This window comes from Opisthocomus hoazin, chromosome 2, assembly GCF_030867145.1.
Source record: "Opisthocomus hoazin isolate bOpiHoa1 chromosome 2, bOpiHoa1.hap1, whole genome shotgun sequence".
Taxonomy (NCBI): Eukaryota; Metazoa; Chordata; class Aves; order Opisthocomiformes; family Opisthocomidae; genus Opisthocomus; species Opisthocomus hoazin.
In genome coordinates, this window is record NC_134415.1 from 39,155,441 (window position 1) to 39,172,327 (window position 16,887).

A 16,887-nucleotide genomic window follows, 5' to 3' on the forward strand; every position below is an offset into this window, starting at 1 on the left:
CCGCGTCATTCGCCTCAGGAGCGGCCGGGCCTCTGCGGACCCGAACAGGGACGGGTGCGCCTGCGAAACCCCCGGCCTCCCCCCCCGCGCCGCGGCGGGAGGAAGATGCGGGCAGGCGGAGAGGCGGCCCGCGGCCCCCCGGAGAGGCATCGGCCGCGGTGACGCGGGCGGCCTCCCCGCCCCGAGGCCGCGGGGATGGAGGGGGAGCGCTCGGCCGCCCGCTCGGCCGCCGGGGGACCCGCGCTCCTCCCCGCCGGCCGGCAGAGGGGAGGAGGAGGAGGGGGAGGCCCGGCCGACTTCGTGGCTCTCCTCCCCCCGGAGGTCAGCTCGCGGATTTTCAGCGACCTGGACGTTGAGAGCTTGTGTCACGCGGCCGTGACGTGCAAGGGCTGGCACCGCGTCATCGAGAGTAACGACCGCTTGTGGAGGCCGCACTGCTTGAGCGCCAGGGCTGTCTGCCAGCGGGAGATCGACTGCGACCGGGGAAACGGCTATTCCTGGAAGGTAAATTTGACGTCGGTGATGGAATGGCGGCAGCGTCCAGGCTTCAGGGATTGGTAACAGAAATACATAATAGAAATACGTAAAGAGATTACGTCAGCACATCTCGTCTGCCCCAGGCTAATGGGAGAACCTCTGTAATCACAGCATGGCTTGGTAGCACACGCCAACAGCTGGACAGCTGGTGAAATGCACAGGTGGAAGCAAGGCTGGCCCGTTCCCTGCCCAGGACCACGTCTGGCCACCCTGGCACCCCATGTTTAGTCCTCACACTGCCCGGCGCAGCCTTGGCACCGATATCCATCGTATCGAAGCCTGCACAGCCCTAGCACGGAAGAAAGTCCACATCCCAGTAGACAGGGCCAGGGGGGAGAAGACAGCGTACCCCCGCGAGGCAGCATGTGCTCTCTGGTTGCATTTCATGGGAATAGTTCTGCTGGTGAGGAAGGACTGCCCAGAAATTCATCCTGGGTAGCTCTGCCTCAGTACGCCCCGAGCAACATGCATCCAGGAGGAAAAAACTGGGGTAGAGAAAAGGAAGCAAGCAGGAGCTCCGAGAAGCTGTTTTGAAACTCTCCCCACACACACGCCCAGTTACAGCCGCTCTGAGGAGTTAGGAGCCGAATGTGCTGGAAGGTCTATCGCAGTCCAGTCTGGCCTGCAAGCTGGGGTAGATCAGGAAAGGAGTGGTTTCACAGTTACTACTCTGGAACAGCCAGAGGGTGATCCCCACCTCATTTGAGCTGGTGTGTTTGAGAGCAGGGAGGCAGTGGAAAGGTGAAAAGAGAAGCAGCAGAAAAAAAACCAACCCCCAGACAAACAGTTCTGTACTCTCACGCTTCCGTAGAGTTGTTTCAGTATGAGGCAAAGCCATGAGCAGGCAGTGGTTGCCCTTCAAATGTGTAGATCTTACTACTGTTGCACAAGAATTTCCAGAACTCCCTGCACTGATTCTCTGTCTTATCTGGAGGGAATTTGAAGTAGAAGCAACAAACACACCAGTTCAGCATTTTCTTTCACTAAAAGGTTAGCTGAAGAGAAGAATCCAGCCAGCCTGCATTAAGAGCCCAAGCAAGAGTTAAAGGTCATGAATAGCCTAAATAGGAAGAGAAAGTGAAAGGCACCTCTTCTCAGGAGTAAGGAGGAAGATGAGTTCCTGGTTTAGGGTTTTCATGTCAACCTTCAAAGAATTGAGGCAAGAAGCGGTTCTCTACCCAGCTTAGAACAGAAAAGTTGGAAGTAGACCAAGGTCTGCTTCTTGGCAGCAGTGCAGTTCCTGGGCTTCATGTCTAGATACCCAAAGACACATTCCAAATCCTTTTTCTAGCATTACTCTTCCAATGCAAAACTTACTTGTATTGAATGCAACTTACATCAGTTCATTTCCAAGATCTGTTTGTTTTTTCCATCAGATCACATTACTGAGAAACTACTGGAAAAGCAAAGTGAAGCAAGAATGGCTGAGCGGGAAATACAGCAACATTCCTTCACAAAACAGCTTGCCAGAGAAAAGCATGTATCCAATGGATGTCGACACATGGGGAGAAATCCTGGAAGCAGAACTTGAGAGATGAGAAACCAGTGCTGATTCTTGCAACTCAAGAACCTTCTACCAACAACTCGCAGACTGCCAAACTGTAAATATTTTGCAGTTCAAAATCAGCTGTGTTTGCAACCATATGATGAAAGCTTCTAAAAAAAAAAGTTATGTTTATATTTTTTTATTTGCACTTTATCTGATTAATTTTCTGTAAAATCTTAAATAAGACTAAATAGTTGTAATTTTATATTTGTAAATTTAACATTCTGCTGTATTGTCAAAAAGATGTTGATTGTACTTTCAATTTGCACTTTTTATTTTGGAAGAGATGACTTAAAAAAAAAAAAAAAGGCATGTTTGACTTGAAGTGTATTATATCAGCAGCACAACATGACAGCCCACAAAGGAAGGCTGGGGAAGGAGCAAATCCAGACATTGCAAAGAAAAGAGGACAAGGCATCCCCACCTCAGGATCAGCTGAACGTCCCCACTGCCCATCTCAAGGGACAGAGCCCTCATGGGGATCTTTTCTGAACCTGCACCCACCGGTGTTAGTGCTTGGCAGCACCGCATTTCCAGTGCCCAGCTCTGGGATTTCTGGATTAGGACTCTCAGATCCAGGCACCAGGCAGGACTGAAACAGCCACATAACTAACAGCTTCTCTGCCATCAGCCATGCATTTTAGTAATTTGCAAGATGAGGAGTACAGCAAAAGTTACTACTTTAAACAAAATAACTCAGATAACCACGTGAGATAACACAACTACATACATCTTTGTAGTCAGGCTAAAATGCATTCAAAAACTTAATTTTCTCTTACATTGTGATCTCCCCTTGCACAGACCCTGCTTTACCAGCACTGACTTCTTGTACTGACTTTAAAAACTGCTTCTATAAAAAGAGGAGATACCTGTCACATTACTCAGCATGAAAGTGACCACAAAACTAATTTATTACAATTCTGTTTCTATATCACCTTTCCCTACCTGCTTTGCACTGACGAGTAAAGTAAGTGGGAAAATGCTGGGACAGTCCCTACTGCTTGAGGTATTCCTACAAAATTCAGTCACCAGTCTTGGACCAATTTTCTATAGGAAGACTTCTATCATGCTTATGAAACAACGTCAATATGAAGTGATTTCAAATCAACTGCTGTGGACTTTCGCAGAGGACCTTGTGGCAACATAAGGATGGAAGCGTTGTGTCATGAGCATGAGGTTCGGGTGGCACTAGGTCAGGCCCCTGTTAAATACAGAGTTTACTTACAATAGGTCTAGCCCTTACCTTTAACAGGTAAGATTAACCAGGAGGGAGCCCGACAACACTAGGTGGAGGAGTAGAGCAGTTTTGCTCTGAAAATAGAGACCGTTGTCCTCTTGGCTAAGATCCAGTAGCATTTTTTGTTCAGTGGTGTGGGTGGTTAAACAAACCCTTAGTTTAAACTTCCATCCAACTTATGCATTTTTATTTTCTCACAATTATTTAAGGATATCAGAATATTTAGTGGAAATATCTAGTATTATTTAATCCCCTTTATTGCAAGCGTCTGGGCTCGCAGGCTGTTTTGTTGTAGATGCCTATATCTACAGCCCAGGGAAGAAACAGAACAGTCAGGTGAAACCAGTAGTTCTAAAATGCTTCCAAGAACAGTATGTTACCTGCTCCCTTTTCTGATTTGGGGCATTCAACAGATTTCACCAAAACTGATCCACTTCACTCAGCCTCCTACATTTTTCCCCATTAGAACAGCTTTTCAGTTCATAAGCACCAGTACCTTTTCTAAATCACGAATAGCATATCTAATCAAGGCAGCTTTCTCATCAACAACATTGCGTGACACAATGCAATGACTGGATAATGTTTCTTATACATCTTTTGCAATGTATTGCTTATAGGTAAGTGTTAGTCCCCCGATAAGGACCCCACTGCACAAAGTTTTATAAAGGTGCACACCTCCTCCCCTTACTGCCAGCAGAGTTGATGCTGTTCTTATGGGATGACGAAAATGGATGCAGTACCACAAATTCACCGAAGCTTCTGCTATCACCCTGCTGCCAAACATGGCTGAAGTGTAACTCGGAGTAAAGAGCCTTGCTAAGAACAGCAGGTGTAGCACAAAGCTCAATGAATTGCAAACACTGCTTCTTTTATTATTAGCTCTTCTGCTCTAAGATTATATTTAGTTAGCTCAAAAAAACAAACCACACCCAAGCGGTTTTTCCACTGAAGACGCTACCTCACTCCCTGCTCACAGTATCTTTTACCCTGACTTAGAGAGAGCTAGAAGTGAAAAAAAGTGCATATAAATTAATAAAGAAGAAAAAATACTAGCAGCACATTCTAATCACCTGAGGAGTGCCCAGTATCTTAATCAAAAGACAGGAAAAGTGCACAATAATGGACCTAGTCCCTCACCCTTCTCCTCACCCAGCCTCCTCCCGTTACCTCAAGTCTCTGTAACTGCCAGATATTTATCCCCTCTTTCTGCTCCTTTCCTGCCCCTCAGCTATCAGTTCTCATATATTTGTCTCGGGATACAACTTGCAAATAGAATAATTATTCTGGTATAAATTCTGTCAGAGAGTTGTTTTGCTGTGTACTTAGCTGCAGCTTTTCCCCATTCTTGTACAAGCATGGGAGTTGCCAGTATCTGTTATGCCTCTACCTCTGCCCAGATCAGGGGGCTGTGCCTCTTTAAACACACAAGGAATTAAACACTCAGCTATGCAGTTAGACAAGGCCTAGATCTTTAAACCTGGAGTAGCAGTGGTGTATGTTTTTCAAGGAAAATCTATCACTGAAAGAAGAAAAACAAGTATTTAAGTAGAAGTTCTCATGTAAACAAAGCTTGCTTCTCCTCCCCACTCTGAGCCCCTCCTTCAAGGGTTTTAATTCTCCCTGGAGATTTCATTACATCAATTCTGGTCTTCTGTTCTACCCCTCTCTGCCCCTGCACCACCTACTCAGCCTCTTAGCTCTGCTGCAGGCTGGATGTGTTCTCTTCCCTTTACAGCTACCCCAGCAGCGTCCATTGCTCCAAACAGCGGCACTTTCTACACCAGATGGTTTGGGCTCCTTCTCTTTCCCCTCCCACCTGTGAATAAAAACCACTGAAATGCCAGCAACAGGAAGATCACCCTGGTGCCTAAATTAGCACTAATGCGTAGGTATCCTTCCCCAGAGAGCATCCTCAGCAGCTAAGGCCACACATGTAAAACCCACCTACCACCCCAGGACACGCGCCAGCTGTCCTCACACCTAGGTAGCTGGTGAAACCCTTTTTCTGCTCCATTGCCCGGCTCTCTAACCCGTAAGTTTTTGAGGAAGCGGAAAGTTCTACTTTAAGGAAACCCCACTGACCTTCCCACCGCATTCACATACCACTTCTACCCTCCTACTCAGAAGGTGTTAGCTGCAGAAAGCTGCCTGAGGCGCCCATTGCCCAGGCGTCCCGTTAGCCACATGGCCGTCCTGCTGCTCACCTTCCTGCCCATCCAGCTTTCCCAAGACAGAGAAGCCTTTCAAGGGAGCATGTGAAGCTTGCGCGGTGCAGAGCAAATAGCATGTCCTCCGCCCACATGCCTCAGCTATGCAACACGGGCTCAAACCAACCAGGCTTCTGGGATGAAAAAACGTCCCAAGCTGCTGCACACAGCTGGGCATCAAAATGCTGGCACTGAAGCTCAACCTGAGGTCCCCCGAGGTCAGTATTTTATTTCTGCATTTCCAATGCCGCCTGTGGTGTTAGAACCTTCCTTGCGACTACTCAGTATTGTAGTGCTCCATTTCTGAAGGGAGGAGCTGACAGTGTGGCGTTATTTCATCATGGTGCAGGATGTGGCTTGGGGCCGTTGCCATTAACAGTCAGATTAAATAAAAAAGAAAGCATGAGATGTTTAATCACCACAGACTTTTCTTCATTAAACCACTCAAATTTCAAAGCTAATTTTGTCAAGAGAAGTGCTTCTGCTGATAGGCTGTCACTAATGTTTCATGTCTCTATCCTAGTCAGCTCTGGAACATAGCAAGTGACATAGTTATCCCAACTGAAGACAGACCAGTTGGGCTCAGGACTGGGACTGGCTGCTCAGCCCACCAGAGCTGACAGAAAGGTAATAAAGGCATGCACATGGGAGGATCTGGGTGGTGGTGGTGTTATTTTATTTTCTCTCCAAATAGACTTGGGTAGAGGCATATCAGATTCCCAAGAGCATCCTGACACTTGCAGTAGTTTTTCAGCATATTGCTTGTTCAGAAAAGCCTGTCCCCAAAACCATGGCAGAAATCACCTCCTGCATTTAATACTGTGAGTCAGCAGCAGCTTCTGATCAGCATAACAATGCTAAGAATTGGGGGTTGGTGGTGGTGGGTTTTTTTTTGTGGGCCTCAGTGCTAAGGGCTAGACCCACTTCTATTCTGGTAAACCAAAAAAACCCAAGCTATAAAAACCCTATAACTGTGGGTAGAAAGGGGAGAAGGAGAGAGGTGATGGGCAGCAAACTCAGAGGACCCAGGGGACCTACCAAGATGAAACCCAAGAGGACAATTCTACGTACTGGCACAGTTACCTGCAACCCCCCCAACTCCTCAGAATCATCGTGTCCAACGCTGCCACCCATGTCCAGCAACCATGGATTTACAAAGCCGGGGGGAATAAAAAGCAGCCTGCTAGAGCATGCAAATTAGGTACAACATTAGCTTTTTTTGATCCACATTTACAAATACAGCAGCAGCAAGCAGCAGCTCCTTTGCTTAATGCACAGTCCTTTAAAATCTTAACAGGCAAAGGAGCTGCTACTTGCCAACACAGGAGTGTCGACTGCACAGGCTGTTTTGTTGCCGAGATGCCAGACACTTGAAGCTCTACACAAAGACTTCTCCAGATGCCAGAGGACACCATTAGCCATGAGATAATGTATTAGCTATAGCACTAAACATTGCTTTTAAACATCTCCATGGTCTCAGAACACCAAATACAAAAGACCACAAGATGCTACCAGCTACCTATTGGAGGATTCAACTTGAAGGCCAAATTGAAGGTATAGGTTGCGCAAGTTGGGAAAACTTCAGCCACCTTAAGCCTTTAAACAGCACAGGGGAAAAAAGAAAAGTTGAGAAAGGCAAAATATTTTTTTTTGCAGCAGCGTCTTACAGCTAATAAATTAAATACAACAATGTCCCATAAGAACTTTACTCATCTGTTCAATTGATGGAATATTTTCAATAGCTTCCACTATTTTTCCATCACAATGCTAAAGATCAAGAGTACTGTACAAATTTAGCTAGAAGATCCTAACACCTAGGTTTCGCAAGAGACAGCATATAGTAATTTAACAGTATAGCCAGTAACAGAAACATGCCTCAAATTTCACCTAATGTAGATAACCAAGCTAATCAGCTTTTCTAATGCACCTTTGTTTTTTAAACATCACTAGTCTGTAGACTGTTTTATCACTAAATTGTACTGCTCTTTAAAGTCATTCTATCACGCAACTCTTATCAATTCATGTACTTAGAGATAATAACGCTGAGGGCTCCTCAGTTGCTTAAACAGGGAGACTATAATGGCACTCAATATCCATAAAGTAACCAAACTTCTATACACAGCATGTAGGTAGGAGGAGATGAGAAGTTTTTGCTGTTCTAGAGGGGTGACTAAAGACCACATGGTATGTTGTAGCACATCTGAAATACCACTAGGCATTTACATTTATGTATCTGAGTTCCACTCGACAAGGCCTAAAAAACAGACCCACAAGCTCTCTTTTTAGATTAGGAAGTTTAGGTCAAAATAGCTTTAAGAAGAAGGGGGGGGGGAAGGGGGGGCAGGAAGAGCAGAAAGTGGAAATAGAAGATGTAACTTTGGAAAAAAACCCTTCTTCTAAGTAAAAATATTAAGTTATTAAAAAACCCAAACCACCTTATTTTAGCACTTATGTACCAGAATGACAAAATATTTCCTTTTATTAATCAGAAAGCTGCATAAACATCTACTACAAACAATTCCTATTATTCAAAAATATCCCACGCATGGGCATTGATTTTGTTACCGTACTTTCACCATCACGTACTAGGAGACACACAGAAACTTTAGCCTTCAAAAGCAGGACACCTACATACGCACACAGCAGAAGCAATGAAGGACAAAAGAGATAGTTTCTTGTTTTTCTTTTGATATACTTGCATGCTTAAGAAAGTATTTTCAGACTTTTCCTTATGATGTGGAAGCAGGTACATGAAAAGACTGATTACACATTGATTTATATAATTGATACTCTATCAGTCTGCAATAGGTTGTTCTAGTACATTTAAGAAAGAGAAAGGGGCTAATAGCAATACTCTAAGAAGAAAGTTCTCAATGTCCTTTTAATATGTGGGTTTGAGGACGTGGGAAGATTGGGCTGTCTAGTTACGGATTTTTTTGCCATATTTTTTTTTAATTAAACTCATCAATCTCCAGTCATTCCTCCTCTCCCTTGATCAGTCTGGTTTATTAATATGCAAGATTTTGGTGAAAGACATACTGAAGGCAAATTTTAAAAAAATTACTGACATAATTTTCCTTCCTTTCAGCTGCTGGAAGCAAACATCCCTCAGTTTCATCAGCATTTGCCTTCGATTCATTTCCTCCCTCCTTCTCAGTCATCTTTTAGTGGGATGGAGAAAGAGAGGGAAACGTGTTTCCATCTTAAAAAACAACAGAGTCTATGCAGGGAAGGTGAAGAGTTTTACTATACCCCATTACACTTACAATGGAAGTCCAACAAAGTATGAAAAGCAGCATTTTCCTCAGCTTTCATATACAGTTTTACTCTCCCTTCAGCAACTGAAAGGAAAAAAAATGAAGCAATCTACAAGAACCAGAAACAAAGTGTGGAAAACCACAGTTGTGGTTCTAAATACAAAGCAGGAAGTCCTATGTTCTAATCCAGGAAAAAAAACACAAAAAACAAACTTATTTTGAAGCCAAATAACAAGCTCTATTTCAAGTCTCATGAGTAACAACAAAAGAAGAACGTTGTTTTCAGTCAGAGATTTTTCAATGGTGTTTTTTGTTTGCTTGGCTTGCAGATCACCAACCCACCATTTTACGAGATGAAACAGTTCCCAAAATACCTTCAAAAGGTGACGAAGTAACCGCATTCAAATTATTCTTCATGCATCACATTCAGACTTCAATCATATCATCATCCCACACAACAAAAAGAACTCACGGATACAGATGGTGGCTCCCTTCTACATTTGTTTTGCAGATCAGCCAGGGCTCATTCTCATACCGCAGCTACAGAGCTGGCAAATGACACTCCTCTTTCAGGCTCCAATCCAGCGACTACTGAAGCCAGGAGGGAGCATTGCAAAGATTCCACATTGCAACAAGCCTCCCTTAAGCACCCACGTATGGTGGGCAGGCAAAGTCATCTGGAAAGGCACCAGCACCTCACCAGCCAGGACACTGATCCTGCCTCCACCATTTGCTTTTTAAGTTGTCTTTGTGCTCCTTAGCATCACACAAGTCACGCGTAAAGACAGGAGAGAGATACTCAGGAACCACACTCCTGGGTAGCAGAGAAAGGGTTAGAAAGCAAGAGAAAGACTCCTTACTCACTGTCAGCATTGGTCCACAAGCAGCAGGACTGAGATTTCCATCCTGTGTCCTGATGTTAAAAGGCAAACATCTGACAATTTATGCATCGAGAGCCGCTCAGCTTACAGGCTAAATAATAAAACTATGCAATTACTTAATTGTATAGTCTGGAAGCAATCCTTCAAACCAGAGGCTTTGTGAATAGCCTTGCATTTTATTTTATCCTCTTTCAAAAAAGAACCTTTTGCATGTTGTGGCATATTATTAACATGTAAGAGCACATATATTCCACTTCTGTTTAGTTTAAGACAAACTCAGTATAATAACATTTACTTAAAAATTACTCAAGTAGGTAGGCTAAAGAACTTGGTGTTATTTATTGCATGGCATATACAGTTTTCTCAGGTGGCCAAAGCTACCAAACCCAAAAACTCCAAGAAAAGGTGGCTGATGGAGAGAAGAGCACACACCCCCTGTTAGCCAGCAGGAAACCCAAAGGGGAGAGAGAAATTTGAAGCCCAGCTTCAAGCCTTCTGTTACACACAGAGGTTTACTCTGAGCATGATCAAACCTCTATATACAAGACCACAGTTCACAAGCGAAAATATGTGCACTTTTTGAAACACAAACTGAAGGCACTCACAGAAATATCGACTACCAACAACCAGCAGAGAACTGTTATCTGCTCATTTTGCTTTTTAAAGTTCCTCCTACAGTTTTTAAATGTATAAACAAAACAAAAAAAGAAGCAAAAAAACCGACAAAAAAAAACACCTCAAAAAACCCCCACCCTACTAAAATGTTTCTGGCCCTCACCAAAAAGGCTATCTAAGAGAAGTTTCCAGGATTCTTAGTTTTGGTACTACCCAAGCCTGAACTCAGAACAAATGGAGACACGTTACAAACAATAAAAAGAGCTTATCCAGAGCCCTGTGAAGCAAGTTGTTTAAACTTAAAATAACTTCTAAAGTATTTGAGAACAAATGGGGGGGGGGGGTGTGGGGAAGGAAATAATTAGTGCTTAACATTTGCAGTAAACTGAAATTTAAGACAAAGACAGAACCAGTATTATGACATTGAAAATTATCTGCAATATTGCACTAACAAATACAAGTAAAAACTTTGTCTAAAAGAGGGACTTGACGGTACATACTAAATCTTACCTCAGAGGCCTTACCTAGTTTCTTTCCTCTTTGTGAATGGCTAATAAGCTGTTCTATTACTAAAATCACATTTTTGGTAGATATTTAACACTTTCTGTTAACTATTCTTTCAAGTAAAAAAAAAAAGCATACTGCAAAGAACAGCACCCAAATAACTACACTTAGCAACAAAATAATACTAACCTTACCCTTCAGAAGAAAGCCACAGCATAGGGAAATTAAACAGCTCTTGGAAACCACTGCTAGAAACACATTAAGACAGAACTACCTCCATACGTGGTGTTTATTGGATTATCAGAAGTAACACCTGTGGCTGAAAGCCTGTTAAGCTGTTGCAGTCCCCATGGATGTTATTTTTATAGTGTATGTGTGTGTGGTTTGCTTTGTCCTGTTCTCTTTTAAACCATAGAAGAAGAAGTTCCAGGTCTACGTCAGTGTTTTTATGGGTGCACGGTTCATAAATGTTCCTGAAAACCTGACTGTAGTACGCATGTAGTCAGAATTCCAGGGGAGGGAAAACTGCTCAGTGTAAGATATGGCAAGTCAAACATGAACCTAAGAGGATCTTTATAGTAGATTATATCATAAAAGTCTTACAGTAATTGAAGATTATAAATATAGTCCTTATCCACAAAGGTTTATTTGCTGTCCTTCTGTCTATGAAAAAAGACTAATTCATGTTTTGAGTAAAAAGGAACTGATATTGACGTAGTAATTGCTGAGTGTGTAGAAGTGTGATTTAAATAAAGGGTGAAAACAGATGGAGGAAGCATAGCACATGAAGGTCTGCTCTTCTGTTTTTCCTCTTTTAATTAGTAGTTCCTTGTACTTGGCCTGCTCTCTCTTCCTTTGTGCTGGTATTCAGGACACATGCCTCTTCCCTTCCATGCCTTCTGAGCAACCAGGCTGACCTCATAATCTATGATAGACTTGTAGTTGCTTTTTAACACTGAATTCCCGTGGACAAGATGTATTTAGCATCTCTAGAAATTGTAGTGATGTAAAAATAACCTTTTTTTTTCTCCTCATATACAGACATCTATTACAGTAGTCATCACCATCTTGTCTAAACTCCGGTTGCTCTTTCCTTAGCGGCTTTCCTGACTCAGTTCAAGGGTTGTGACAACTGTCATCATCTCATGCACAATTCCTAAGGTCAGACTGTTGGTGGCATTCAGGTACCTACTTTGATTTTCAAAAGCACTGCCATAAGTTAGGAAACTTAATGTCTTTGAAAACTAGCCCCATAATAATCCTTGTCCCCAATTCAACCCTTATGAAGAGCTTATCAAGGTCTGTGAAATGTATTGTTTTTCTTGTCAGGCCTCGTCTGAAAATGGACTAGAGCACATTTACCCTGGAATGTAGGGCAAATTATTGATGTCAAGAAATGCGTGAGAACCTGACTAAAAGGAAGAGCAGGTTGGAGTCAGTCCCAGTCCCAGGCAAACGAAAGCATTTATAGCAGGAAACGTAGGTAGGGTGGATCAGACATACACTTCCAAACTTCCCATTTCTGCCAAGCAGCAGACACTTACAAACCCTTATGATCTTCAAAAGAACTACCTATGAGGTTAGAGACCCTATTGATATAGACTAGTTTCTAATCAAGAGCGTCAGAGCTCTTCCAAAAATACGCTGACTAGCATCATAGGTGGGCAGCTGTACTCTTGACTAGGCACAGGGAAAAATGACAAGGTCAAAGACTAGTAAAACTTTTTAGTTTTATTAAAAAATGTCAGTTGCATCCCTCCTTTGCTTCTGTTTGATTGTGTGGGATTTTTTTCTATTTTTCTGTGCCATAGAGTATTTTTGGGTTAGTGAGCTCTGAAAGCAAATGTAAGCAGCAACCACAAAGCAATTATCAAGAAAACACGCTGAGCAAACAGCATATCTTTTTACCATGAGTCTTCCTTTCTCAGAATGACAGACCAGGCTTCAGCAATCCCGTCAGCTTGTGTGAGATACAAGAAATGCCTGCCAGAAGCTGATTTCCTCTGGATGTCTTAAATGGACATGACAATGGTGTCTGCAAGCCTGCTGCTCCTGCAGGGCTGTGTTTTCTTTGTGACAAGCAATACTAAAGGCAAAAGACCTTCAGGCTCATTAGCTCAGATACAGTTATAGTTAAGCAGAATTGAAGAGAAGCTTTAGCTCCAGGTTTATTTTCTGAATAAGAATTCTTAAGGATAAGGTACCTTCTTAGATCTATGAAGAGAGTTTTAGAAGTTTTGAAGTTTAATTCCACTCAGAAATATCAGTCTGCATCAGGAACAGCCTACATGCAGAATCTGACATTAACTTGACTTTCAACTCCTGCTTGAAGTTTCAGACTTAGAAGTTTGATACATAGACAAATAAAAGGATTGATCAGGTAAACTGATCCTGTCAAATAATAATGTTTATTTCAGTTACAACAAGCATAAGTTTCTCTTACATTACTAAGGCACAGAAGGAAGGACTGAGTATGTTGCTGGAGGTTAAAAAAAGAAAAATGTAAACAAAACCATTCAATCAGTAGTTCAAGTAACCAACCCATGGATCCTTTCCCTTCTCCTGTAAGATTCTGAATTCAAACACAAGTCAAATCAGCAGTACCTGACACCCCAGCAACTGCTTTGGTGACCTAGATGAAAGGAAACAATGGTTCTAGAGCAGATTCTTGTGGAGAAATTTAGCAAAGGTGAAAATCAGGTGATAAAGAAGTTGAACTGATGTTGCTTCGTATGTTTGAAATACTGTGGGAAGAGACTTTTCCTTATCCTGCTGTCATTGAGTTGTACTCGCTTTCCACATGGTGTTTCCACAGTTGTCTGCATTCTTTTCTTCCTTAACACTGAAGGATTATAAAGGAATGGATCAGCTTTCCAAGTGAGTTGATTCCTTTCTATGGCCTTACTTGTATAGGTGAACAAGCAGTAAAAAGATCCGGTAAAGAAGAAAGTGTAAAGTTTGTCTTGGGAAGACTTTGAAATATCTGAAGATACTGAAACACGGGCTGAATGGTAGGTGACTAGTTGCGTTCCTCACAGTCAGTGACATGACTCTGTCCCCTGTTAACGGTGAAATTCTCACTACCAGCTGTGGCAGCAGGGACAGGTATAAGGTACAACCTTCCCAAGGTAGACTGATTACTCTAAGCAGCACACACTAATATGGTAGGTTCTGTGCTATAATTTAGTAAAATATTACCATAACACAAGTGGAAAACTGTTAGTTTGTTAGTGCCCACTATAGAATTGAAACTTACTACCCACCCTCACCCCCAACCCACAAGCCTTAGGATGTCTTTCTGGATAATACTGCTTTCTCTCAGTGAAATGCTGAAATTCCTGTTTTGTTTTGAGTAACTAATTTCAGTTGTCTGTCTTCTTGCTGGCAGATCATCTTCATTTTCCAGTCCTAGCAACTGCCTGAATTGCTCTGATCCACTCTGTACGCTCTGTGGATGAGGCTGCTTGCAAATAATAGTGAATTTCATTTGCTGTGATGATTTCAAAGAGGATGTTGTCAACATCATACTTCTTGGCTACAGGGAAGAAATAAGGAAGTCAACTATGAGAGAATAAAGTCTTGTATTTACAATGTTTCTTCCTTTACACATTGTAAGGGGATTTCCTTCCTTTCTATAGCTGTGCCTGAAGAGGCCTTCGCAAACAGATTGCAAGATTGGGTCCACGAGACAGGTCTCTCTATTGGAGAAACAACCCATGAATTCTGCACATTTCACCTTCAGGAGTCTCTGGTTAACTGATCTCCAATCATGGAAGTATCTGCAATCCTGCAGACAGGTCATATTTCTCAAACCCTCCTGTGCCTTGCCAGCTACAAAAACCAAGATGTTTATGTTCATGTCACATCCAGAATCTCTGTTTCTTTTCATATCTGCCAGCACAGCCTACACAGGTGCTGAGATGCGAGCAGACTTTCTTGCTGGGTATGATAGTCTGCCTCTCCCATGGAGAGCATGGAATAAGTGTTTCTTATTCTTTGCAGCAATGTTTAGCCATTGCTGTTCCCACAACTTCCAGGTTTGGGAGGGAACAGAAAGTGAACAGTAATAATTTGTTCGCACAACCATTTCTAACATAAAGCTTCCATCCCAAATTCATCAAGTAAAAAGAGCAAACTCAGCTTACTTCGTCTAAGGCCAGTTATCCTAACATTGGGATGGTGTCATGCTTTTGATAAGCCTTCTCTCAACAACCGACAAAACACAAGATTCCCTGTTACTACCTTTACCACAGTATCCTTCTCCAGTAATTAAGACAGCAATAGAGAGACTAGTTACTAGAAGAATTACTGAATCATTGCACATAGATTGCTTTTGAGTAAAACCCACTTGTGATTTCAGGCAGATTGAAAGAATGTACTAAAAACTTATTACACAGCTCATTCAATATGGTTCCTTACAGTCTGGCATATCTTCCACTGCTGTCACCACGCAGCCTCTCAAGTGAATTGCACCTAGTGGTTCTTCTCCCTGGTGAGGACACAAAATCAAAATGAAATGCAACACTTCTGAAACTGTTCACGTGTTAATGTCTGGCTACAACTCCAGAATGGAAACAGAAACATCTGCTGACTTAGTATGTCACCTGGTAAACCAGGGAATCCTCACTCTGTGTGTGACATGGAGGGTGGGGTGTGTAGTAGGGAGAAGACGTGCAAATAAACAGGAAATCTCTTTTAGGACTTGGAATTCAGGATCTGCAGAGTATTTAGCATGTCCTGAACAAAGGTACAAGAAGAATACAAGCCTTGTGCCAACTATAACATTTCTATGTTACAGTGAACAGAAAAAAAAGACTAGTTAGAAAAAGAGTAGATCTTAGAAGTATTCTTACCAAGCAGCAAGAGCAGCTATACCCTTAATTACAATTTGGCCTCTTGTGCACTTCAGGACTGTGATAGTCAAAGAACGGGTGAAGATGCATTTTTATTGGCATAAATTTCAAAGAAGCAGTCCCTATAAGCTGAGACACCTCAGCCGTTTGGGAGCAGATGCCAGGAGCGGGAAAGGCAAGCTGGGAATAGGGAGGTCAGAAACTCCTCAGTGTTGATTCTCCAGTGTGTCTAGGCTGCCCCTGCCAAGGGGGACAGGCATCTGCATAAAGCACCTGGAACCCATAACACACAACTTCTCCTGCAGCAATCCAGGATGAAATAAAACCCATAGGCTGAATCTACCTGAATGCCAGCTCTTGGGAGGCAGGTTTTGCCCATGGCAATACTCCTTCCTTTCTTAGGGCAGGGTTTGGCTTATTAGAATTACACAAGAAATGGAATGCCATGTCTCAGCCTGACACAGAAAATACCTCAATATAAACTCCAAAATGACTGTATTGTGTAAATTTGCAATTGTGACCTAGAGACCTTTTCCAGAGGATGGCTAGGGCGTGTGAGCACAAACAGCTCCACTGTCCTGCTTGGTCTTCCCTATCACACATTCCCATGCAAATACTCCATTCAGATACTTCTACAAGGCATTGTCTTTAAAACAAACAGGGAAATAAACCAAACATCTCTTACTCCAGCAGGATCATAGTAATGAAGATACGCAGGGTCATCTCTTAAAACAAACTTTCTCACTTTCCAGTTCTTCCTCCGATGTCCCTAGGAAAATTCAAAACCAGGAATGACGTGAACTGCTTTGCCTGCAAGCACTTACAGTCAGCTTACACATGAGAGAACAGGCAAATACAGAAGGGAACAGTATTAATATTCTGGACAGAAAATATTCACTGGAACAGGACTTGGATCTGGGCTTTCTACATCCCACTTTTTTGCACAACAACTGGGCTATCACACTGGTTTGTCTTTTTATTTTTTGTACAAAGTAGAACAGCTTCAACACGGGAGATTCCCCTAAACACATCTCATAGGCTGGTAGCTATGACATTCACACGAGGTGTGAGAACTGGGCTTAAATGCTTGCCAGAAAACATGGCTGCGAAATGTGTTGCAGGAAGGTACCTTGAACTATAGGCAAGAATGAGCTGAAGGTTCTTCTCTCCCTGCAAAAACAACAAAAAAGACTTCCTTGGCTCAACCACCCTGTAGAGTGTTCATTGCTGAGAAGCTCAAGCAGAAATAA

General features: G+C 42.7%; 2 protein-coding genes across 3 annotated transcripts in view; one reads left to right on the top strand and one right to left on the bottom strand.

Annotated features, from left to right (window-relative positions):
• The first annotated feature begins 5 nt into the window (after positions 1 to 5).
• FBXO48 (F-box protein 48) lies at positions 6 to 2,365 on the top strand. Its single transcript, XM_009939128.2, has 2 exons — positions 6 to 504; positions 1,914 to 2,365. The coding sequence occupies exons 1-2, from the start codon at positions 196 to 198 to the stop codon at positions 2,073 to 2,075; spliced, it is 471 nt and encodes a 156-aa protein (XP_009937430.2). The 5' UTR covers positions 6 to 195; the 3' UTR covers positions 2,076 to 2,365.
• A 10,808-nt stretch (positions 2,366 to 13,173) lies between these two features.
• The window catches only part of PLEK (pleckstrin), a 31,753-nt gene continuing 28,039 nt past the window's right edge, over positions 13,174 to 16,887 (bottom strand). For both annotated transcript variants that reach the window (XM_075413294.1, XM_075413293.1), the window contains exons 10-12: positions 16,323 to 16,406; positions 15,204 to 15,273; positions 13,174 to 14,319 (exon numbers count right to left, since the gene is read on the bottom strand). In XM_075413294.1, the coding sequence (XP_075269409.1) occupies positions 14,180 to 14,319; positions 15,204 to 15,273; positions 16,323 to 16,406 (294 nt within the window). In that variant the 3' untranslated portion in view covers positions 13,174 to 14,179. The remainder of the gene's footprint in view (positions 14,320 to 15,203; positions 15,274 to 16,322; positions 16,407 to 16,887) is intronic.